This window comes from Pavona decussata, unplaced genomic scaffold, assembly GCF_977016875.1.
Source record: "Pavona decussata unplaced genomic scaffold, jaPavDecu1.1 SCAFFOLD_14, whole genome shotgun sequence".
In the NCBI taxonomy this organism is placed as follows: domain Eukaryota; kingdom Metazoa; phylum Cnidaria; class Anthozoa; order Scleractinia; family Agariciidae; genus Pavona; species Pavona decussata.
In genome coordinates, this window is record NW_028145437.1 from 158,385 (window position 1) to 184,606 (window position 26,222).

At 39.6% G+C, this 26,222-nt stretch overlaps 2 protein-coding genes and 1 long non-coding RNA gene across 3 annotated transcripts in view; all 3 read left to right on the top strand.

The window, feature by feature from the left end:
- Positions 1–25,556, top strand: part of LOC146487536 (uncharacterized) — a 105,581-nt gene extending 80,025 nt beyond the window's left edge. The window contains exon 2 of the long non-coding RNA XR_014868460.1: positions 25,151–25,556. This is a non-coding gene — a long non-coding RNA (uncharacterized LOC146487536). The remainder of the gene's footprint in view (positions 1–25,150) is intronic.
- On the top strand, positions 221–14,419 carry LOC146487544 (potassium voltage-gated channel subfamily A member 2-like). Its single transcript, XM_085129553.1, has 2 exons — positions 221–1,643; positions 13,825–14,419. The coding sequence occupies exons 1-2, from the start codon at positions 530–532 to the stop codon at positions 14,268–14,270; spliced, it is 1,560 nt and encodes a 519-aa protein (XP_084985679.1). The 5' UTR covers positions 221–529; the 3' UTR covers positions 14,271–14,419.
- On the top strand, positions 22,028–23,135 carry LOC146487545 (ubiA prenyltransferase domain-containing protein 1-like). The gene has a single exon (XM_085129563.1). It carries the CDS (start codon positions 22,160–22,162, stop codon positions 23,090–23,092), a length of 933 nt encoding a protein of 310 aa, XP_084985689.1. The 5' UTR covers positions 22,028–22,159; the 3' UTR covers positions 23,093–23,135.
- Positions 25,557–26,222: the final 666 nt, after the last annotated feature.

Consider the following 26,222-nt stretch of genomic DNA (forward strand, 5'->3'; position numbering starts at 1 on the left):
GATCTGCCTCCCAGTTCGAGGAATTAACCCTCCATTTTGAACATAATGAATTCTGGAGCAATTCAGTGGTAAGGCTGTTATGAGTCAAGCACACAATTGCAAAGACTTTCCTTAGCACGCCGTCGAAACTTCAACCATAAAAATATAACGAACTTAAGCATTCAGCGGACCAAAACTGATTTCATCTTTTAGAATATCAATTACTATGACATAATTATTCAGATTCGAGGTGTTAAGCGAGGTGAACCGCAGCAAAACAATATATTCCTCCAACCCAAAAGGATATTTACCCGTAATACGACCCACGAACTGGATATTACACGGCAGTCCATGCATTTATTGAGCAAGAGGAAGGTTAAGGTTGGTTAAAGTGTTCCGTGACAGTACAGTTGGATACCAGTCTAGGAAGACGGGATGTTTATCAAGAGCGCAGCGAACTCATGAATTTGAAATAACTTTTTGGTTCCGAAGGAATGCAAGTGTTAGCAACACGAACTTTAATAGAACTCAATAGACAAAACTGAGAGAGATGGAAGGTATTCTCAGTCTAGAAAAAGAGAACGATTCAGAGGTTGGGGAAGTCATGGACGGGATCGCGTCGCTTCCTTCCAACGCAAACGAAAACAGAGGAGCAAAGGTAGTGATAAATATTTCTGGCCAGCGATATGAAACGTTCGAGAAAACCCTTGAGAAATTTCCTGATACACTTCTTGGAGACAGAGAGAGGAGAAAGGACTTCTATGATCCTATCAACAATGAACTATTTTTTGATCGAAATCGTATCTGCTTCGAGTCCATTCTAGCTTACTATCAGACATCTGGGGTCCTAATACGACCTCCGAGCATACCTCGGAAGGTATTTATTAGCGACATTCGCTTCTTTGATCTGGGAGAACAAGCTTTGCTCAAAGCAGGTGATTGTTTGGAACAGCGCGTACAGAAGTCTAAGCGGCCTCTACCGAAGAACGAAATACAGAGAAAAGTTTGGGAGCTATTCGAGCATCCCGATACATCGAGTTTTGCGAGAGCAGTTGCAATTTGGTCTGTAACCATCATTATTTTATCGATAGTTCTGTTCTGTGTCGAAACTTTGCCACAGTTTCAAGAACAACCACCTAAAATGACAAACGGAACTTCAATGTCTAGCAAAGCCAAAAGGAAAACGGAAAACCCTTTCTTCATTATAGAAACGTTCTGCATAACTTGGTTTACTTTGGAGTACGTGATTCGCTTTGTGTTTAGCCCAAACAAGTGGAGGTTTTTCATCTCGGTTTTGAACTTGATCGACCTCGTATCGATTATACCTTACTATATAACACTGCCAATGGAGGACTCCTCGAACGTTTCTTCGATTGCTGTCCTTCGTTCCGTAAGGCTCGTACGAGTGTTTCGGATTTTTAAACTGTCGCGTTACTCGCGAGGACTTCAGATTCTAGGGCACACGTTGAAGGCAAGCTTACGGGAATTAGGATTGTTGTTTTTCTTTCTATGTATGGGAGTTATTTTGTTCTCCAGTGCAGTTTATTATGCTGAGATCAGCAATGAAGACGAAAACCAATTCATGAGCATTCCTCATTCATTTTGGTGGGCAATTATTACGATGACAACAGTGGGATACGGAGATATGTCGCCAAAGACTTTAGGTACGTACAACCTTGTTTGTTTACAAATATAAGTTACAAAAAAAATGTTCATTTGCACAAATTGAAAACCAGAAATGGAAAGTACTCTTGAATAGCTTTGATTTTAATGTTACGTTCAAAGATTTTATCTAAATACTCAAAAGTTACAAGAATACGATCTAAAATGTTCGCGCATATTAACCGCGAGACTTCAGGTATGTCTCTTGTTTGCTTTTCATCAGTTTAAAATATTTACTTTACAAATCTGGATAGCGGCATGTAAGGATAATTAGATTAAACCCCTTTGTTTAAATTGACTAGTAATTATTATTTTGTGTGTGCCGTGTGTCTCGAATGAAAAGAAATCAAGAGTTAATTTTATATTATTCATGAATGGCCCGTGGTTAAGAGCTATTGTCTCGGGCTTTTGGTAAGTTCCATTCTTGTGTGTGAGAAGGTAGACTGATAAGACATATTAAATGAGAGAAACTAACATAATCGATACATCTTCTCAAAAAAAGTTAAACAAGCTAATTGGAATACCCTCCCCTCCTCCTTCCCAACGTTTGGAATTTTTCGTTTCGCCGACTTGTGTCGGTCATTGAGTAACAAATAAATACAACTGACTGGAAGGCGGAGTAAATGTATTGCTAAACTGCCATTACCTAAACAAACAAGACGCTTTTCAGAGCGTTTACGTGGGATGCGTTGACTATGTTTAGCACTAGTGGCCTCATTTATTGTACGCCTCACCGATTTTTTAACCCTCCCTCCCTTCGCGATTGAACTAGGGGAGCAGGGTTGGCGCAGTGTTTGAGCACTCGCCTTCCACCTATGTGGCCCGGGTTCGATTCCCGGACTCGGCGTCATAAGTGGGCTGAGTTTGTTGGTTATCTACTCTGCTCCGAGAGGTTTTTCTCCGGGTACTCCGGTTTTCCCCTCTCCTCAAAAACCAAGATTTGATTTGATTTGATTTGATTTGTAATTAGCTTTCTTGGATTGTAAAGCGCCTTTGATCATTTAGATGTTAAAGGGCGCTATATAAGTATTAAAATTTAAATTTAAATTTAAACTAACTGAACAGTTTTAGTCAGAAAGATTGCGTGATATTGAGTTGCGCTACTTGAAATTTTGCCGCCTAAAAATAGCTCCCGCCAGAAAATGTCTTCAGCTGAAAGGAGCACTCTTTTTATCTGAAAAGTTCACTGCTAATCATAACTTTTTGCATACATGAAAACTTGACAACTTTCATCATATTTTTGCTTCTCATACAAAAGTCTTTCGTTGTACCGGAGATTCTATTACAATAACGTGGCGTGACTCACGTTTTCTACTCTGGTTATGTAAATAAAAGTGTAAGATTACAATGGTTGAGGTCACACTGGAGAAAGTTAACCATGGTAAACTCAAGTTTACCATGGTTAACGGCACCGCAAGTGTGACCCCCAATTTTCAGTTTACCATGGTAAACCTAACTCTGGTAAGTTGCCCTGACAACAGCGGCAAGAACAAAGTTGACTTGACCCCAGATAAGAATCTAGTTACCAAAAAAAAAAGGTGGGTACATCTCTTGTCTATCTAAACCATGCATATTTTGTTGACAGTTTGTCATCTTTTTGGACAAACGCAGTAATTACAATACATTTGTGGATTCATATTTTATAAACATGAAATTTATTTTCCCGCTCATTGGCGCGTGTGTTTGAGCGAACATGGATTTCAACAGCGCTAATTCTTCGTCCTTCACAACTTTTAAAATGAAGTCGAATGTTTCCCGTGTTACCCTGAAATGGTCTTTCCAAAGGGCTCGAAGGAGCCGGTTATCATACATTTCCTCAAGCCATCCCTGTTGTCGAGGGTAAACCCAGGCTTGCCTGCGCGCTCTTCTTTGCCTGTGTCTTTGCCGTCTACAAACCGCTGCACTTTCTTTGGTCCCAAGATCTAAATAGTTGTATGTAAGAAGGAAGCGAATTCTACATGCTCGTCTAAGCAGCAGAATTAAAAGCAAAATGGGAACAATTGAAAATACAACTCTCTCTTGTTGATCCATAATTTTATTACACGCCAGGTCACAAATCAGTGACTTACAGCCGATATGAGCTCACGCGACATGTCAACATTTAGTGTACTCGTCACGTATAAGTTTACTGATCATGCGAAAGAGTGCACATGGAAAGCGTCAAATCTTTTTTGACAGCTTTACTATGGTAAATAGGTGGTTGCGCAATTTACCTTGGTAAAGCAATTTTTACCATGGTAAAGCCTCTAGTGTGACCTCAGCCAATGTAAGATTACAAATTGTTTTCGTTTCATCAAAAAAACAGAAAGAAAACAGGCAAAAAGCTTTCCTAAATGAAAACTTTTAGTAAAAATTGACAATCAAACCTTTAATCTTTTTGTGAAGTGGATTTCCAGTTGCGTTTAAGCATCAAATCGACAAAGTCATGCGTTGTGTGTTTTAGCTTATCACTGATCTTTCCCCCACGTATTCTGGATGGTTCTACAACTGTCAAACAGAAGCATGATTCCTTCGCTTTGAACCCTCCAATTTCCACCGTTTTCACTGTCGAGTGCTTCTTAGAAGTTATTCTTTCGATTTACTGCTTCAAAAGGGTTAGTTTTCTTTTTGAAAACGGCACATTGGAATTTAAAACATTAAAACAATATGGCCACGCCACTAAAGTCAAGCCTTTTCAGTTCCACCGAGAGACCACTAGGACCTGAATAATCACAATAGTAATTAACTCCCGTCCGATCCCTCCTGACATACACTAAAATATTGCATTCTGATTGGACCGTTTTTGTTAAAGACAATAAGGACAATACGTGACAAAAAGATCCCCTCTAGGAGAAGACTGAATTTGATACATCTAAAACGAGTTAATAATTGAAAGATGCGCATTTGTGGATACAAACGGCCCCCATTTTATAACGTGGGCTGCACAGGCATCCCACGTAATAAAGATTGCAGTCATCTAAGAATTCCATTTTAAAGGATAATAGTCGTTCAAATTTTCTCAGAGCTTAGATGCCACTAGCACACTTCTCCCGTTTTTTTCCCCAAATGCCGGGTATCTGTTATCTTTATTCAGTTGACATTTTTCGTGCGTTTTACATTTTAAATTGACTATTTACACCTAATTGAACATGCAAACCACTAGATTTTACCGCAAAACCAGCTACCAGCAATGTGAGTTGAATTCTGGCTTGTTAATCCTATTATCAAAGCATTTTTCAGTGGACACTCGAAACAGTCTCTTGTTTTTGAGTTTTAATTAACACTCATGTATCCCGAGCAAAACAATCCTAAATATCACACTGACAGTCTTTTGTTCCCAAGAATTTTAATCTTAAAATAATATTGCGTAACATTGCAGCTGCGCTTGCTTCACCTGTGTACCCGTTTTCGTTCTTCTGGATACTCAACATTAGATGAGTTGGTCATTGTATTGCAATAAAATGTGTTTAGGTTGTTCTAAATGTCTCTGTTATTTAACGTTTACTAAACTGAAGTGAAATGTTTTTACCAAAATCACGATGGGCTATAAAACAGCAAATAGAACAAATCGAACAACAAGAAAAGAGCGCATGCCGCGGGCGGTCAGCCACTGTCCACAGTTTTCAAAGATAACTAAACTGATTAAGAGCGGCGGTCAGAAAATATCAAGCATTTGGTGGCAGAACTCGAGAAATCAATTTCGCTCATTTTCTGGCTACAAAAAGCCTTTAAGTAGAGAACAAATTTGCCGCCTTCAGTTTTCTCTAGGAGCGCTTAACGTTCTAGAAAACTGAGATAAACAAATTTGACCCGCGAGGATCCCGAAAGTACCCGCACGGCAGTGTGAAATTAATATTCTGAACTGACTCTTCATCTGGAAGGAAAGAAGATCCATGGTATTTTTATACTCGGTATTGACAGCGGAAGCACCGCACGTTTATAGCAAAGTTTGAACTAGACTTAACCATTATTAATAAAAGCAAACAGAGCTTAGGAAAATGTCCCTTTTCTAAACAGGAAAAATCCCGCAAAAACGGATAAATTTTAAAGATAGTTTTCGCTATGTGGTATAACGCCGATTTTTCTTAAACTTTGCCTTTTAAGTAATGTAACGTTGTTCTTGATAATGTATTAAAATCAGCCTGGGTTTTGAATTAAGCACTTTACACGACCGTTTTGAAGTCACCCATAATTCGTTTAAAATTCCGACAACGGCTAAATAAACAACCGTTGTTGCGTTACCGTGACAATAAACAGACTAATTTTACATATACCAAAAAAGCGTAATGAAAACAAATTTCTTTTAATCTTTAATTACAATAAGGTAAAGTCCGGTCTGGGAACCGATTTTTCTCGTTTGCGTTGTGAGATTTTTGCTTATAAAACCATATCTAGTAAGGAGCAGTAAGCGTCTCGATGTCCATTTCTTGAGTTCGCTCAGGTGTCAGATTGCCAATGAAACCGCATCAAAGGGAAATCTGTGGGGTTGAAGTTCTCCCCTATGACTATGGTAAAATGCTCGCTGAAATAAAAATTGGAGACCGGTCAAACTTTCCTATTCTGTTTTTAATTCGCTAAATAGTTAGGGTTGCGTTTTACAAATTCCGAAATCACCAATAATCAGTGAATATTAATAATATCACGCATTGGTGTTTACCAAAGTAAATTGAATTAGTAAAGTAAATGTAAGATAAATTCAATTAAGGAAACTGGAAAATTTGTCACTTTAAATTTGGTCTGATATTCTTGTGCTGTCATGGAAGCATGGAGGTGGTCTTTTAGCTCCTTGGTCGGAGGTCCTTGCTCTTACGACCCTAGAGACAGGAGCAGATCAACTGAAGTAAACTAGTGCAAAAGGAACATCGCCGGTCACAAGGCTTCCTTGTCAATAGCCGATGTAGAAACCGAAATTGAACTTATTCTGACAAGAATGTTTATCTCCTTCACCATGAATGTTCATCTCCTTCACCTTTCGGAATTGACGATTTGTCAGCGTTCACCGTTCACCGTTCGTCTCTGGGCATTGGCTGGCGTCGAGGTCAGTTCATATAAGTGTCAAACTTCTCCGCCGGTATCAAGCCATGACAGCCAGGCGCAAAAAGCCGCAAAACTAGAACGAGGACTTGAAAAAAATTCGTGTTATTTGCTATGGAAGAAACTAGGACTGTTTATTCCAGTTGGTTCAGGTATGCGTTTACATAATTTCCATTACCTTTTATGTATAATAAACTGTAAAAACGTCTGATGTAACACTTTACTTTTTTGCACATTCGGTCTTTTCCAGCACAAAATATTAGTATTCAGATGTATTTTCAGTTCATCAGATGCGGAGAAAGCCGTTAATTAGACTAAACGTGAAGTTTTCAGTGTTATTTATTTATTTATTTATTATTTTTATTTTCTGTGCTTGGAACCCTAGTCCTAGTGCTACTGACTGTGGTGGACAACTTTTTGTTCACTACCTCGTAAAAAGGTCCTTCTCTTGAGGAAAGTAAGACATCATAGTTTCAGCTTTTCAGGCTTGTGTAACGCCCATGCTAAAGACTTATTATCCCTATTAAAGGAAAGTATTGAAAACTTTTCAATTGAAGGAAAAGAAGCCTGGTCCCAGCTCTTAAAAGTGTGAAGTTTGTGTCTTCGCCACGCCCTAATGCTAGGATTTTTAGGTCCGCATGCACCTTCCTTTAATCTTTAGAACAAGGGAAGCAGCTTATGACGGTCTAAGTGAAATGAAGAGGCTGAAATTAAAAAGAAATAAGGTTATGTATTTAATTAAGCTACCCCCACCCCCCTTTCCCCTCTATCTTAGGAAGAAGTAAAATTTCGCTCTACACTTAAATCAGTGAGTGTATCTTTTTAAGTCTGTTCCTCCGGTGTATCTTTCGCATTGACGGTTTTTGTTGCTGGTCGCTACGAAAAAGAAAATTCAATAAAGAACTACGGGTACTAGTCATTTGCGCAAAAGTTGTCACAAAGAGTTCGTTATTCCAGATAAGCAGCTGGTATATAAAGCCATACTGTTAAACGCGTCCGTAACAAGGGGAGGGGCAGGGGGGGACTCGAGCCCCGACCCCCCCCCCCAGAATTTTAAGAAGCGTAAAAAACAATGTGTCAAAAAATAAATAATTAAAAAACAGTAATAATGTACAACAATCAATCTTGAATTCTGACGCTGCAAGTGCCTTTTCACAACCCTTAATAAATTGTTTATTACCTGACAGTTTCCTCCGCTAACATTTGGCTTTTATACAACAGCAGCAAAGGCAGTCCTTCCTTGTGAATCGGAAATAAGAACCAAAATCCTCATGACCGATTTGTGTCTTTTAGTAGGGAGTTAAAGATAACATGACGGTGATGGTAGCAAATTCGAAAACACAAAGAGAATTCGCGTTCTTTTAAACTTCATCGCGATAATTCCAGCTCCCACCTTTTTTTTTTTTAATTTTAGACAAATCTTCCTGCGGACATATTCTTACTGCCTGATTCCAAGTTCACTGGAAAAAGAGAAAGGGAAATTTGTCGTCGTCTTTTTACGTCATTCTTTAAACGTGAACAAGTTTGGCAATTTCACGTGGTAGTCCGTACAGTGACGGCAAAGGGTCGAAAAGAAGTTTAATGTACCAAAAAGTGTGATGCAAGTGCAAAGTTATTGTTTTGCTTACTATATCTGCCCCTTTTTTGATGTTTCCAATTTGCTTTCCCCATCCCAGTTGTTTTAGCCTGACTACGGGCCTGTTAAAGCAATTCTTCCCGCCCCCCACCCCTTCCCTACTGCCTACTGCCATATCTCAGTGACCATCTAACTAATTTGCATATTTGCTGTCACGCAACATTGTTAGACATGTCTGAATCTTTTCGATTTCTTCTCTTCCCGTCGATAATGGTTAAGAGGAAGCGAGGGGAAAACAGAAATCTTTCTGATAAAGCAAGATAGGAGCATTATTGAAGGCCCTGAAGCTGTAATTAGCAGTTTGCCCGTCGCGTCGGTTTGTTTTCACTGGCAGTCATTTGGTCGCCAAACGATGTCGTGGTCGAAATTAGCCAACTTTAACGACCTTTTGTGAAAATCTCAATGGAGAACCCAGCCTGATATTTAGGTATGAAGTACATCAAGGCAATTGTTACTGAAAGCCAAAGTGTGAGAATATTTCGAGTTATACCACATACTGAAATGTGTGCTTGACCTTTGACACTACATTACAGAGTAAACCAGCTGTAAAAATATGCCGCTGGTTTTAAATTGTTTAAATTTGCCAGATATCATAACAAACACAAATTCATCGGTTATCATATCAGAAAGAGATTGTCTTTCGATATAAGAAATCCCGATTTTCGTACGCTTCTTCTAAAACAAACGGGGAGACAATGAAAAGTGGCGATTTTCCGGTTTTAAATTCAATCATTTTTCAGTTCACAAGGCTTCGATCGATTTTCCTGATTTTCTCAAAAGAAAATGTTTCTGGCCAATTTAAGCCACACCATGATTCTTACTTTAGTAAAACCTTATTATGGACAAAAGATGAAAGAAATCGACTCTGCTAAGTTTCGCCAGAAAATTCAGATTTTGCTCGATTTTTCCTGACCGCCGCTCTTAATAGCTTTAGTTGGAGACCCCCTACCCCTTAACTACAACGGAGGATAATAAACGAGCTGGATATTACATCAATGATAAAGGCACAAAAAAATGATTTGGTGATAGCAACAAACAGAGATATCCAACGGTTCATTTCAGTGAAATATCTGTTTGGAAGGTGATTAGAACCAGTTTTCGTTGGCGAAATGTCGACTTCAACTTCTTAAGAGGGGTCTCCTAACGCTGGAAAACTAATTCCTTTTGTTTTACACGGACAATATGTCGTTTAAAGGGCGAAATAGGCCAACTATGAACAGCAACACGGAAATTCTGCCGGAATGTTGCGCTCTCTAAAACCTTCTCCAACTTAAATTTTCAGCTAAAGAATCCACATATATCGTTAGCTTACACAAATGTTCCTTGAAAAGGACACAAGAGGTAACAACATTTTGTTTTGATGAATTTCCCCCAGGCACATCTTTTAATATCGGGAAAGCAAAAAGGGTTTTTCGTGGAATATTAACGACACCCCTTTACATATCAAACAGATTTTAAGGCAAAAAAAGAGAGTTTGTTTTGATATCTTATGATACAGAACAAAGGGACCCCTTTGGCTTGAATAAAAATTAAATGGGTCCATAGTGTTTAAAGTTCATTTTACACTGGAGCGGTTTAGTATTGCTCGGCAAGCCAGAAGGAACACCCATTTACACTAAAGTTTCATCTCAGGTTAGTCTAAGGTTATATGGCATTCAAATCCTAGCAATATGCAGAATGTTTGTCACATGAACCTAGTTTAATGGCCTAGTCTGTAGCTCAGTGGTAGAACATGGAATCGGAAGGTCTTAGGTTCGACTCCTGTTGGAAGAACACGAATTTCCTTTTTTCGGAGTATGCCTGTGACACTGATTGAATAATATATCATTCTCATATTTTAAACTCTGTGTCTCGAAATTGACCTGTGGTAAAAGTTGGTTTGGATATTGGGTTGCAATCACACGAAAACTCAATTTTTCAAAAAAAAAAAAAAAAAAAAAAAAAGAACGAACTGTTAAAGTTATTGGGCCGTGTTCTTTCGTGATGTCTAACAGTATAAGCACCTCGCTTTCTTTCCACATCTCAGGGCCCATGGAGCGGGTTTTGGAGTGGGGAGGGGCGATGTGATAGCGCGAGGACCGCGAGGCAACTAAATCTAAGTCTTTGGAAATGGCTGAAAATGCCTCTAAATTGTCGAGAATGGTAAAAATTATACATATTCATGTATATCGACTCCAAAACATTTTTTTTTAAAATTCTAACAAAACGAACCATTGCTGCTCTGGCCCTCACATTTGAGCAACAAGCATTAAGAAAAATCTTTAAATTAAGATATTCCTGGGCTGAACTTAACAATTGGAGTCTAAAACAGTAAACTCTTAACGAACAGTAAAACAAGCACTTTTTCGTGCTAGCGCCAACATAACACTGTCCTGTACAGTTTGCAAATGACAACTGCACATCTTTAATAGTCTCTGCTCCTATGTCATGCAGGTATGCTGAAAACCCCGAGAAAATCTTCAGGAGCTTTTAGCTGTTTATTACGCGGGGTGGACTGGGCCGACCGCGCAGTCGAGTTTTTTTTTTTTTTTTGATCGTAGTCGCAAATTGCAATGTATCCCGCGCAAAGTCTCGAGAGAATTGTGCGATTTCATTTATTCAAAATGGCGGCCATGTTTGTTTACGAGTAAATTTTCAAAACTGCGATATACCGTTTTCAGAAAGAAAACAAACCTCTTTGAAACGGTAATCTGCACGCACAAATAGTGGATTCTTTTGCGAATCCTAGCGCCTTTGTAAACACGTATCGAGAAAAATAAAAGGACTTTCTTTGTCACAAATCTTAGCTGCCGCCGGGCGAATTTGATTGTAGGATGATATCTGTTAGGTTTCCCAGTGAAATCCTTTCCACCCGACTAACTGCCCTTGGGTCTCCGAGGGTTACGAACAAGACACAATCTAATACAGTAAGTGATCTTTGTAAAAACAGCAGTAAAATTCAGCTCCGACATGAAGTCGCCTCTGTAAGCAAACTAGTGATTTGAACAGGTGAATGAAATGATATTTCGGATTATGTCTAAAGATAATTGCTTCTTTGATTTTCAAACCTAGAGTATGAGCGGCAATTGTTCGCTAATGTAGCGAAGGAATACTGCTGTGACTGTCTGAACGGTATTGGCCTAGCACGGTGTTTTCAACGAGGCAGTTCCTTTCTACATCAAAATGACGGCTTCTGTCAACGTTTCATAACATCGGAAGGGGCTTCAATTTTTCTAATTTTTTTTTTTTTTTTTTTGCATTATCCAACGTAAATATAGAAATACGTGAAGCGTTGCGGTACTCAGTGGTTGTCGCAGGCTATGCGTATGCAGATTTTCAGTATCTACGGGGTTCACTCCCAGTGAATCGATCTTATTGCTAACACTCGACTGACCCGAATGAAATTTATTGCGAAGTTTTGGTTTCCTATTTTACCGTTAGCCTTTCTTTCGCGGCATTGCCTTGGATCTTTAAAGTTAATTGAACATTTACATTTTGCGGCAGGAGATAGAAATGGGCGAGGCGTTGTTACTTTATGCAAATATTCAGTGTTCACGTCCTAATCTTATCATAGTTTGTGCCGAATGAGACTTCTCGAACTGTGAAATTTCCTACTTTACCTTTATTTTTTCACTCACGGCATTTCCTCGAATTTTTAAGGGTTAGTTCCTCAGAAGGTTCGTTTCAGGTTCGCTGAAACGAGCAGCTCCGCGTGTCGACTGAGTCGAACTTTTGAAAAATATCTGTCCTGGAAAGGAAAGCTGTGCCTCAGTTTCGGTAAATGAAAGGATTAGCAGACAACACCTCTACTAACTGTTTTCTTTCTAGAACAATTTATTCGTTGCGTTGATTTTTCGTTCTTGTTTTTTGTCCTGTAATGGCGGCTGATGTTGAATACACCATACGTATGAATAATTGCTGCCGTAGCGAAGGAGCGTGAAGCGACCTACCAAGGCAGCTCTCTAATCGGCACATCCAAAATACAAAGCATTGTGGTTGCGGTAAGATCAAAGGGGAAAGGCATTGTGGTTAATTTTGTATCACAATGTAACGCACTGCTCTGCTCTGCTCGCTCCTGGTCGACTGTATTCGGATAGAGCTTGAGAGATGGAGGTAAATATTTCCTCGATCACAGCATCCACATTCACCAAGCTCATCATCTGTCATGTTAGATTTCCTATCACTAACAGAAATACCGTGCTAGCGCACGCCTCTCTGATACCCTCAGTGCTTCACCAATATCTCGGAAGGTGAGGTCATAATCGAAAAGGTACTCCAACTGCTCTGCCGTTATTTCAAGCCGTGGTCGTCCTACAAATCCACTCCTTGCTGCAGCAACATTTGGTCGGCTCTGTTGTTTTTGAACTTTAGGCAACAATGACGATACGGCTACGAGAGAGTTGCGTACTTGTTCAGTTAGGTTTTCCACTCCTCCAAGACGCAGTAGATGCCGAGAAAGTTGTCGTAGCCTGACAATTAATAGAACTATCGACAACTAGTTCCCAAGCCCTTCGTTCGAGATAAATTAATCTATCTGGGCCCAGTTGCTCGAAGCATGGTTAGCGCTAACCCGGGTTTTAAAAAACCTATAGGTTGTCATTGGTTGTCATTGGTTGTCATTGTTATTGGTTAGCGCTAACCATGCTTCGAGCAACTCAGCCCAGGTCAATTATTTAGTTACGTGGTAAATCAATGCGATAAATTTAGCTGTTTGATGAATATGCTGCGTGATAAATTCAGCCGTTTGTGGAATTCAAGGCAACGTCAACTAAAAGGTGAAATTGTGATTCGATAAATTTACTTGTCTGAATGACCTCTTCTACCCGTGACCCGACACCACACCTCCGCCCCTCGACTTTGTACGAACACGAATACAATAGTAGCACAGCTCGGCCGGGTTCGTTTTTGTGTGTGTGTGCGTTTACACTAAAAAACTATCACTTGGTTTACCTTGTCTTATCAAATATGCAAAAAGTAAATTAGTGTAACCGCGATAGCGTTTTAGTTTCACAGAAGGGATTGCAAGAGTTCTTCATGGCTGCTACCAGATGAAAACATTGATTTAAAGCTGATTTTTTTTTTTTTTTTGGTAGGTAATTTTGCTCTCTGTAGTACAAATCCCTCTTTTTTGTGTGGAAGGATCACTCAAGTTTGAACGATTTTGTCTCCTTATTCGTCGAAACGGAAAATACTGGTCCGTTTTATATGCCAGTATGAACTCCTGCTTTTAAAAAACTTTACTGCGCTTGCAATTATTGTTGGTGGTTTTGTCGATTTCTGTATAGCTTTCCTTTCTCGTTGTCACATCTGACACCAGCAGTTTTACGAAACTGACGTGCTTATGAGTTAGATATATGAAGTGAACGGGTGAAATCACTTGTAGACTATTAATTGTAAAATTGGTTTTTACACGACGGGAGAAATAAATGGCAATCAGTATCCTTTGACTGCCGAGTCGGCCAAACTTAAGATTTATTGTTACTATCTCCCAACACTAGCTTTCGTGGAAACTCCCCTAAGTTGACTGGCTGTGTTTTTGTGTTTGTATCTTGCAGGTGGAAAGCTTGTTGGGTGTTTCTGTGCCATTACAGGAGTACTGGCGATCGCTCTACCAGTCCCAGTCATTGTTTCTAATTTTGCTTACTACTATTCAAGAGAAAACGGAAGACAATCAGGTTCGAATGAAGACGACGAGGATGATGAACAAGAGGACGGGGATGAAGTAGAAGAAAATTACGAAATAAAGAAGAAAAAGAAGAAAGGCGCGGCTGTTATCAGCTGCCTTGCGAAGAAATCTCAAAAGAGTGAAAGAAAAGTGAAACAATCGAAAAAGAAACGGAAGACAGGATCTGACAAGTTTCCGGTTGCAATGTATAATGCTTTAGATTCAAATCCAGGCAGGGATCACCAAAATTGCCTGGCAAACTCTATCAATAACAATAGTCATGCGCAGAATAATGAAGAAAACCGCAAGACGTCACTGTTAGAGACAATCGTCTGAGTAACATGTCGATGTTTGCTAATTCATCTGAAGAAAACATATTGCACTCGTGTAAATTGCAAGTTAAATACACGTGGCACGTGGAGGCTTTAATGATACTGGGAAGACACCAGGAGTTGACGGTCACTGACTGTTCGTGTTGGAGTACACAAAGAACTGTTCTTCCCTGAAAAGGCTCAACACCATCCGCACTACCTCCAGGCTCGCGTCCGGGCTTGGGCACATTTGCGCACCGATTGATTTAAGCTATCAGATAAAGCAATTAGTAGTGTGAACAGTTATAAAGTAGTTATAAATTTACAGTACATCAAAGCTGATTTAAATGACACAGACAGCATCAGTAAACAATGCAGATTATGGAGATAAACGGCTTACAATTGGCAGTAAGTGCTGGCTTCCAAGACAGATTTAGGTTACCAGAAGATCTATACGGAAAGAAAAGAAAGTTTGTGAATGTTTTATTTCACATTGCCAAATGCAGAATATGCTGGTCATATATACTGTCTCATTTATTTTGTGCCTCGTGTTTCTAGATTCTGTTTACATTGTTGATCCATCAGGGATCAGGGATCCACAGGGTTATTGGTCGTTTGGTCGTGTCAATACTTATATGAATCCGTTCAACCACCCTTTAAGCCCCAATCAGTTGCCAAGCATCAATTTCTCCTTACAATATGACTACTTAATAGAAAAAATGTCTTATTCTAATACCATGCCAACTACTACCATAAGAAATACACGTACGGCAATGAGTAGAATATGCATGTTGATATTGAGGCTGATCTCAACACGAACTTTCAGTTTTCTTACCTGGGTTGACAAAGGGCTCGAATTACGTCAGCTCTGGAATCTCTTTAGGGTGGCCAATCTCCCTTATCAACTTAGTTGATAAAATCAAATACATTCGTTTTCATTCCCGCGCCGACGTAGCACTACAGTTTTACAGCTCTTGGAATAGGGCCGTTGTGGGGTGGGGGGGAGGGGGGGGGGGGGGGGCTAGGGAGTGTTCTTTCCGCCTCTCTGGGGATCCTATGTCGTTTCGTATATTACCGTTAAGTTCGCAAATGTTACGGACACCCGGGAGTAGCCCAAAAATAAAACATTTTATTAGAAAATGGATCATTGTATAATGCAATTCCAGGGATTTGATTGGCTTAGCGGCCATGGTATATGAGCTATTATACCATGCTCGAGGATAGGGATCATTAAAATGGTCTTCTGGTTGTTCTTGCTAAGCGAAACCAGCCATAACTTACAATATTTCTTGATTGTTTTTAATAAAACAATTATTCCACTCGCATTTGTTGGATATGAGATGATTATAGCCAACTCGGCGCTTCGCACCTCCGTTGGCTATCTATAATCTCATATCCAACGCGTGCTCGTGTAATAATTGTTAAATAGACAATTCTACTTGCTGTACAACATTAAACAGTGCTGAGCGATAGCCCATGGTAATTATTCCACGAACAACTGTCCGGATGTCCTGATAACGCGCGCAACGAGTTAAAAAATATGCTGCGACATTCGTACGGTTAGTTGTTTGTACAGTCAAACAACGGTTTAACAGCCGCCAAGTATCTGTACAATGCAAAGCACTTTGCAAACGCGCGTACCCTTATCCTGCTTCAGATTTTCCCACAGTTTTCTTTGTTATTGTTTGTTCCCGGGTGTGTTGTAGCACAACTCGCAAAATTATACTACAATACTACACAGCAAAACATCTGATAAGATAAAGTTCCCATGGTGCCTCCCTGAAACAGCAGCAGATTTGAAAGCTATAAGCAGGAGCCTAACGCATAGGAGCCGCTCTCTCCCCCTTTCCCCCCCCCCCCCCTCCTTCCATGTTTACGCTGTGACGCAGTGTATTTATTAAACTGGGTCTGTGGGTGTCTATAGAGGCCCTAAATTATTTAAGAATTTTCTTTCGTGTCAAAAACAGACTCAGTGGAATGAGAACACAGCCTTGGTGAAACGTTTCGTTGCGTTGGAAGCGTGTTTTAATGTGGCTATAATGCTTAAATCTGTTAAATGCAGCTTCATCGCGATCCTGGGGGATCTTCTTATTGAGCTGAGACGACGTTATTTTGCGATAATGTCGTCTCGAAATGACGGTTTCTGATTGGCTCAAAAACTGTCATGAAAGCATGGAAGCACGGCACTTAAATGGGTTCGGCGCGCACAGATCAAAATTTTACTTCTGTGAATGAACATGCGACGTTTGATGGTGTTGTTTATTTCTTTTCATTTGAGTTTACAAAGCTTCCGACACTGTTCAAGGAGCACTACTAATACTTTTTTTTGTGGTGAACATGTACTATATACAGCGGAAACAATTTTTTTCTTGAAGGTAAGGGACCGGTCATAAAGTGGAGGGGGGTGGGCTATGAAAAATTGGGGGTGGGTCACTAGTTTTTAACACGTTAAAAAGGGTGGGTCAGGGAAAAAAATGCACTGCATTAGGGGTGGCTCGTGTTAAATTATTCACATGTCATCACAAACGTTAGTAGAATCTGTTTTTTAATTTTATATGACAACAGGAATTCACATATTATATATTTTATTTCCATTTATGTACAGTCTTAAATCTAAAGAGTAGTCAGGAAACGTTTTATAGTATAAAGGCTCGAACTTTAATTAGCTTTACTGTGTGTTCATAAACCTTCACTAATATCATTTCAAACATCTTTTAAACAGCTTCTTCTATAAATCATCTTTAGACATCTTCACCGCTACCATCACCCTCAGAAGCATTATCATCCTCCTCCTCCTTCTCATTATCATCATTATCATAATCATCATCATCATCATCATCATCATCATAATCATCATCATCATCATCGTCGTCATCATCATCGTCACATCGTCATCGTCATCGTCATCGTCATCGTCATCGTCATCGTCATCGTCATCGTCATCATCATCATCATCACTATCATCTATAGCACGCAATACAACTTGTGACACATTTGCTTTGATTGTTTCAGTAGCATCCACTGTAAATTGACTTTACTTATTTATAGTTTTAGCCAGCGACCATCTCTCTTTTTTAAGTTGTTAAGGCCTATCACACTACAATGATTGGAGGTTATAATAATAATAATGATAATAATAATGATGATGATGATGATGATGATGATGATGATGATGATGATGATGATGATGATGATGATGATGATAATAATAATAATAATAATAATAATAATAATAATAATAATGGAAGTACCATGAAGTACCATGAAGCTCTGGATAGCCTGGAGAATAAAGATGTCAAGAACCTTTCCATTGATGAATTAAACAAACTTGAAGAAAATGCAATGGAACGAAATGGATGGTGTGTTGCAAAAGATGTAACTGAACGAATACAAGGGGAGCCAGGTCCAGCTGGAGACTTTATGCAGTCCTTCGTTACACCTCAAAGAGAAGACCAATTTTTTTTAATACTGAACAGCTCAAGCAGTTTGTATGAACAGCAGAACAAAAAACAAAATGAAGAAAATCAATGCCTTCATAGAACAGCGTGTTCACGTTGGAGAACTGTACTTAGAATATATCACAGGTGATTGCCAACAAAACAGTGGAGTCCTGTGTGAGTTCTGCACGAAATTCCCTCCTTCCAGAGATTCATTGCACCGAGTACCACGTCCAAAGTCTGATGAGACTGCTCTACCAGATCTGAAATATTTGTCATTTGTCGAAACTCCGATCACTTCACCAGAAGGACACTCCAGAAAGATCGATGATTATCAACCAAGGGCTCAGATTAAAAGGTTGTAAAAGAAGGAAACCTAACCCTGGAAGACAGTGAATCGATTTTTGAGTTTTCCAAAACCTTTGACGTTCAGGAATTACTCGTGCGAAAGTACCTCGAGCACCTCCAATATCTTGAAGTGAAGAAGTCAAAACGAAAAGATGACAGAAAACGTCAGAGAGTAACTGACTCCCAAAAGAAATACGCTGATTACATGTTAATTGCAGGGACACTGAAAAAGCTTAAAGTATTAGCTCTGAATCTCTTTCTGGAAAAGCACCAATTGGGAAATAAGAAAATGAAGAAGAACGAGAAGCTCGTATTAATTTCGGCTTGTTTAGCCAAAGCCCAGCTTGACAAAGCAACCATTGAGCAAGCTGCGAGAAAGGTTAACGTGGAAGAAAATGTTGATTTGCATGATGGCGAACACGAGGAAGAGACAGGGTATGACGACGATGACCATGACAGTGTTCACGCAGATGATACTGATGGTGATGACAACAATGACTGTGACGACAATGAGTATGATGGCAGGAGCAAAGACCACGATGTAGTTCTCCAACAAGTTGGAAGTTCCAGTGAAGAAGAGGAAGACGATGATGACGATGAACAAGAAGTGAACGATGACGTAGAAGATGAATTTGGATGATGTGTTACAACATTTCGATCTCGAAGATTTTTTGGAGATTCTGACTAAAGTGGTAAGCCAATGTTCCCCATGTAGCTATTCACATTACTGACTTTAGTTGAGGGGTGGGTCACTAGGTTTTTCTGTGCCACTCCAGGGGTGGGCCGCTCCAATTTTGTCAAATAACTCGGGGGTGGGCCACTTAAAACCAGTACTTTAAAAAAAATTTCATAGCCCACCCCCCCCCCCCCCCCCCCCCGTAATTTATGACCGGTCCCTAAACGAAAAAGAGTGATTATAAATTCGATGAAGAGAAATTTAGTTAAAAGGCCTTTTCTTGAGTGTGAAAACGACCACGGCCAAATAACAATGAGCTTAAATTCCAATAAATTATGGCATTTTGGATCTGATTATGGCATTATGGATCTGATTTATTTGGACAACTCCCCTTTTCAGACGCTTTGAGATGCTTTCGCTTTGCTCAAAGGTTTTTGTTTAAATTAGTACCATCGCCAGCTGATATGTCGCAATTTTCACCTTCGCGCCTCTCCAGAAAATATCTTCTCAAACCTTTTCGGTAGGCTGTCAACGTTGCTGGCTCATATTTTTCGCCGAAAGTTCCTTTCCTGGTGTCTCTTATCTCCAGAAAAAAGTGCTTCAAGAGCTCTGCTGCGTTGTCTTTCACAGTTCAGGGCCCGGTTGTTCAAAGCCCGATTAAGCAAATCCTGGATTAACGTGAACTTTGATTCGAGTTTAATTACAAATCGGTAAAGATTCTTCCAAAAGATTTTTGCCCCTCAGTTTTGGCTTAGACGTTTCTTTACCTTTAGCTTGAAATTAGGCTTTAAAACCACCTTTAAAGAGCGAGATGAAAACCTCGATTAACTCTAAATCGTAGATTTGCTTTAATCGGCTTTTGAACAACCCGGCCCAGGGGCCCGTTTCTCGAAAGTCCTGGTAACTTACCGGGCCCGGTAAGTGATTTTGGTGACAAATGTTTCTTAAAAGAAGTCAATTTTTGTTAGCTTTGAATGATAAATTTTAATATCTTATAATTCTATGAAAACATTGGCCAAGTACCATGCCTTTAATCATTGTGTAACCGGCGAAAAACATTTAAAAATAAACTTATCGGGCCCGGTAAGTTACCGGGACTTTCGAGAAACGGGCCCCAGATCTGTCAATTTGATCTTCTTGTCGGAGCTAGCGCAAGCGCCGAACGGCAGACTCGGTAATTTTTACAGTGTTCTTCGCCGCTTGGTTTATTTCAAATTTTTAAATCTCCACGGCATCTTAGCTAGGATAATAATGCTCTTTTTTCGTTTTGGGGTACTTAGTAGTATGGTTGCTCTTTGTATTCTTGCTTCTGGTTGTGAGGTTTATTCATCACTGTTTTCATGTTTTTGTTTTTTATCTCGCGGCGGTAACAAATTTTCAATAAAATTTGCTGGTAAAATGTTAAAACTACTAGCTCGTCTATTCATCAATGGTAGGTACTTTATGGACTGACGTGACTGTAAATTTTTGCATTTTCTTTGTTTTGACGCATTGGTGAAACCGGGCGGACCCTCAGGAGCCGTTTTAGCGAGCACTTACGCAGCATCCGCAACAACACTCCAGGGTTCCCTGTGGCCCAACATTTCAACTCCACGGATCACAGTATTTCAGATATCCGGGTGCGGGGTATGAGGTTATGCAATGGGACAAACCTCCAGCGAAAGCAGTGTGAAATGAGGTTGATTTTCCAACTTGGGACTGTTCAGCCGGATGGACTTAACATCAATTTCAATGCATGCGCGCGCTACTATTCATATGCGCGCGTGTTTCCAGTAGCGTATTTCAACGGTTTTCTCCACACTGAAGAAGGGTTATATACCTGAAACGTCTGTGTTTCTTTCAAACCATTATTGACACTTTTTGATAATTATTTTTATATCAATCCAATCCGAAAACATTTTCAAGTGTCACGCATCTCCAAGGAACTTTCCTTTCTCCTGTCATGAGTTACCACAAAAACCACAACTTTAACATTGAAACTAATGTTTGGAAATTGAATTTATTAGGTCGGACAATGTCAATCAGCAAGTGTAAGCTGTTCTAACTCCGAAACACGGCAAAGATTGTTAAAATGAGTTAGCCGGCTACGTAGACTGTTCGAGTGGCAGGGTATTCTGCAATTTAAGCCAAAGCGGTTTTTCATTCGACAGTGTTTATTTCTTTCACTATTCACTGCAGGACAAAGCCGCAGCTTGACTCATTGTATAAAAAATCTACATCGTTCATATACAATCTATAAAAAAATAATTAATATTTAAGCACTCTCACTTTTGAAGACCTTTTTTTTGTAAGCTTTTTTTGTAATGCTGTATCTCTTCCTTTAAACTCTTCCATCTCGTCCAAACACGTGTTTATAGCTGTTAGCGACTTCGGCGCCCCCCCCCAAAAAAAGCGATTTGAAACCTGACACCTCCGGTTCAACTTTCCCCACCCCACCCCACCCAGACAAAGTCTAATTCCCCACCCCCGGGAAGGCCTTACCTGTCAAATTCCCCACTCCCACGCAGGCACAGAAAATAGTCAAATGCCCGGGGTTTGCCCGGGGGGGGGGGGGGGATGTTGAAGTTTCGATTTGATCGGCGCATAAGCTCCTGATATGAGATGATAGATAGCCAACGAGGCGCGCAGCGCCGAGTTGGCTATAATCATCTCATATCCAACAAGCGCGAGTGGAATAATATTGTGTTATTAAAAACAATCAAGAAACATTGCTAGATCTTGCTGATTTCGCAAAGCAAGAACAATTATAAGACAATTTATGGTCTCTATTTCTCGGGCATGGTAAAATGGCTCATACATGTATACCATGGCCGCTAAGCCAATTAAATCGCTCGAATTGCATTATACAATGATCCAGTTTAATAATAATTATTGTTGTCACTGAAAAGCCCTTTTCGGGGAGTGTCATTAACGTTTTGTATGGTATTGTATTGTATTGTATTGTATTGTATTGTATTGTATTGTATTGTATTGTATTGTATTGTATTGTATTGTATTGTATGTAGGGTTAAGCACTGATTATACATATGGTTAGCTGTTAGTTGTCATTATGACAAACATGTTAGATTTAGCATAATAGGATTTCTATGGATTCTGCGTTAGACGCTCTGCAAAATACCCCGGGAAAATACCCCTGCCAGCTACATTATGGTGGGAGAAACATGACCACGTTGTTAATATTTTATTAGAAGTGGGGTTGTAAAATATGGACTGGGTTCTATAAAAAAACTTTTTATCGATTTTGGTTTGATTTTTGATAAAGAGAAGTGTCGATCGGCAGAGTTGATTTCCCGCCCTTAACGCACAAAGCGAAGATACTCTATGCCGGCTACATGAAGAAGTTACATTATCTTCGACCTCCGATGACTAAACCGCGCCAGCAATCAGTTGAGGCTCCACTGTGAAATACAGATCTCGGTTTTCATCATATTTTTCTGTTTTTCTGGTTAGATCATGAACGGAACCAAGGAACAATCAAATAGTAAGAGAGCCTTTAAGATGTCAGCCTACCTTTTGGCACTGCGGCCCTGGTCGTTTTCAGCATCTTGTATCCCAGTGGTTTTAGGTGCGGTGTTGTGTTGGAAGACCACCGGTCATTTTAGCTTCACGTTACTCGTGCTTTCAATGATTGCGGTTCTCGGAGTTCACGCTGCCGGAAATCTTGTCAATACATATTACGATTACATGAAAGGAGTTGACAGCAAAGTTTCCGACGATCGAACTTTAGTCGACCATCGTTTAACCCCGAAAGAAGTTGTCAACCTAGGAGTTGTGTCGTACAGTCTTGCGAGTCTTTCCCTCGTGTTCTTGGTGGGATTATCGCCAGCTAAAATGGAACATTTATCATTCTTGTTCTTTGGAGGATTGTCTGGCTCGTTTTTATACACAGGTGGTGTTGGACTAAAATATTACGGGGTCGGCGACATAGTGATCCTTATTACCTTTGGGCCTTTAGCAGTACTGTTTTCCTACTTGATTCAGTGTGGCAGTGTGGCCTTGTTTCCCCTGTTTTATGCCATTCCTGTAGCCTTGAGCACGGAAGCTATTCTTCATAGTAATAACACAAGAGATATGGAGGCGGACAAGAAAGCAGGGGCAGTAACCTTGGCTATTATTCTTGGTCATCAGCTGTCTTATGCACTATACTGTCTCTTACTTCTTGCACCTTACGTCATATGTGCTGTACTTTCTGTTAACTTGTCAGTGCGGTTCCTTATTCCACTAACAACACTCACAATGGCTTTTAAGCTGGAGAGAAGTTTCAGAGAAGGAAATTTAGTGAATTTACCCAAGCAGACTGCAACACTGAATTTATTTTTTGGTGCATTGTATATTCTTAGTTGTGTTATAGCTCCAATTCTACCTCAGTTCAGAGGTGTTATGTAGATTTGTTAATTTACAGCGGTTTGACAGCAATCATTCTTGACACAAAGCAATCTCGTACCCAGAGTCTTCAGGCTTTTTGGTCAGCGGGGCAACGCCGGGAAGACTCTGGGGACATCGAAAAAATTCAATTTTTTTGATTGGCTGTTCCGTAACGGTTTCCATTGTTTTACCGCAGAAATCCTGCGGTAATAAAATTCGATGTCCCCAGAGTCTTCCCAGCGTTGCCCCGCTGACCAAAAAGCCTGAAGACTCTGGGTACGAGATTGGACACAAAGCACTTCATTATAAACCACAAATTTGATTTGTGACAGTTGTGACTTGTCAGTAAACTAGGAACTGATTTCCATTACTTTACTCTTTGATCCCAAGTATTCTTTGAAGTGGCATAAATTGGCTATCTCAAGATGCCAAGGTCCTAAAAATATGCTTAGGTGACTTTGCCTCTGAGATGCTAACTCCCCTTCCCCCCCCCCCCCCCCTGTAAAGAACTCACACCTTTTTGGGTATCAATAAACGTTCGAGTGAGCATCAGAGCTGGCCAAAGTAGGTGGAAGTCTGGACATTGAAGGGTTTCCTTCACAAGGGGCATATATCCTTTTTTGAAGTGAAAAAAAAAATGGTCAAAACTTGCCCAGTTTTAGCATGCTCAATGTGGATTTTGCATGTTAAATGCTAGTATGTTTTTGTTTTGTACCAAGGCTAATTTACTAGGATTTTTCTCTCTGCTTTAACCCTTTAACCCCTAATATTAAAGAACAAATTCTCCTATCTAGTTCCCATACTTTTCTTATAAAATTACTGGGGAGAGGTTATTAAAATATGAAGAAAATTCACCTTGGCTGATCATATCCTTTACTGTCATGACCTCAGGGGTTGGATAAGCTTTGGTATTACAAGGAGAATTTTGATGCTGATCACTGTTAGGGCTTTAAAGGGTTAAAAGAGCTGCAGCCTTGTAAATTCAGCCATTAGGCAAAAAGCAACTTGTTTGGATCCACATTATAATGGCAAAGCAGATTTTGTGCACTGAAATTATTTTAGTGCACAAAATCTGCTTTGCCATTATATAACCCTTTTGCAGAAAACCCTTCAATTGTAGGCATTTATGTGAAAACCATGATGCTTAAAGCATGTGGCTACTTGAATTTCAGTACACTTGCTAATTCACTAGTTGCTGGTAGCTGCCTTCTAACAAAACCACTAATCCTATTCAGGGGCCTCTTTCAAATAAGCATCTTTAAAAATGTGCTTTGTTATCAATTATTATTTACTAGTTCTGAGTGCAACATGTCTCATAATTTCATTGCAAGTTTAAAGGTTCTAAAATTAATGAAAGTTATATCTCTGTTGAGTAGTAATTTAGTTTTTGGCCTGGTAAGTTACAGTGTATTGCAGAGGAGAGTAGTAACACACCTATGCATCTATCTTTACAGCGACAAAGTAAATTAAGTAGTGGACCATTACTCCTGTTGTCATTGGCTGCTGTGGCATCTTTTGTCCAGTGAAAGTCATAAAATGTTTAATTACACGGAATGCCCCGCAGGGCAGGCCGTGTCTAGGTTTCGGTCAGGTATCTTTTTTTTCTTCGTTGTAGCCACAAACGTGCATATTAATTTATGCATTAAAATATGTCTTCCCCTAGTCGGGATGTATTGTTCTGATTGTCTTCAACAGAAGCGGCCCAATCAAAATCTATTATTTAGGCACATATCACGAGAGAGGGGACCCACTCATCCCTTCCTTTGTGACATCAAATCATCATTTGATTTGTTCATTAAACCTACGTTAAATTCTGCCCTCTCCCAGAAGGGATCTATTGTTCTGACTGTCTTCAACAGAAGCGGCCCAATCAAAACCCATTATCGGAGCGTATATCGCGAGGGAGGGGACCCACTCATCTCTACTTGTGTGACATCAAAGCAAGTCATCATTTCGAAAAGTTGTTTTTGTTCAATGGTGGCCACATGTATGAATTTAAGACTGATCTGCTGTTGTCAAAGAGGAAACAAACCTTTTTCAAGCGGTAAATCGAAATAACTTCTAGGTAGTACTCGACAGTTGAAACGGTGGAAATTGGGAGAGTTCACAGCGAAGAAATTCCGCTTTCAAAAACAGATCGAATAATCAACGCGAAGGATCAGAGCTAGAGGAGGCCAGACCAGTTCAGCGGGGTCATGACGTTATTGCAGAGTTATTTCTGGTATGACTCCTAGTAACACAACGATAACTATCACGCAATATATCTGAATAAAACCATTCAGACAATTATTATTTCACTTGCCAAGGGAGGATAGTTTTTAAATATCTGCGAAACATACAATGGGGAATAATTGGGGCTACATTAAGCATATTTTCGTGTTAATGCCATTAGCCGGGCATCTTGTTTTGAATTGATTGTGGGTTGCCTGACTGTTTTTAATTATTGCTTGTTGTTCAACATTAAAAAAAATGACATTGTACTGTACTGGTTAGCAATTTTTTGACAGTTTCAGTAGTTGTTTCTAGGGCTCATCATGTTATTTTAAGTAGGGGAATGCTATACATCAGCAGTTGATTGAGATACTAGAATGCTGTACCCTCAATCCCCCAATCTTGGACAATGAATATGTTTTAAATCATTTTAAAACAACTTCTAACAAGAAGTAAATATATTTTGTCATAATTTGTTCAAATGTAACAAAGAATTTTACATTGAACTTTTTCATTTCCTTACAAGTATAAGCAGTTATTTTATACTTGAAGGAAACTATGTGAACATTCATCTACCATGGAACAATCTATCATGGAACACCCAAGTAAATGATGTTATTAAAAAGGCAGCCAAAAGGCTATACTTTTTAGTTCAGCTATTAAAAAAGGGCCAAGATTCCCTGTAACGACTTAGCCTTATTTTACATCACATGTCACATGTGTAAGATCAGTTTTAGATTATGCGATCCCTATGTATTATTATTCACTCCGAAAGTACTTAGTTAATGAACTAGAGCGAGTCCAGAAGAGGGCTTTAAAAATCATATGCCCCAGCCTCAGTTACGATGAAGCTTTTACTCACATGGCGATAGCGCCGCTTAGCTATAGCGTCCACCACAGTAATATTTGTGTCACCCTTTTCAACGAGATCCTAAGTGAT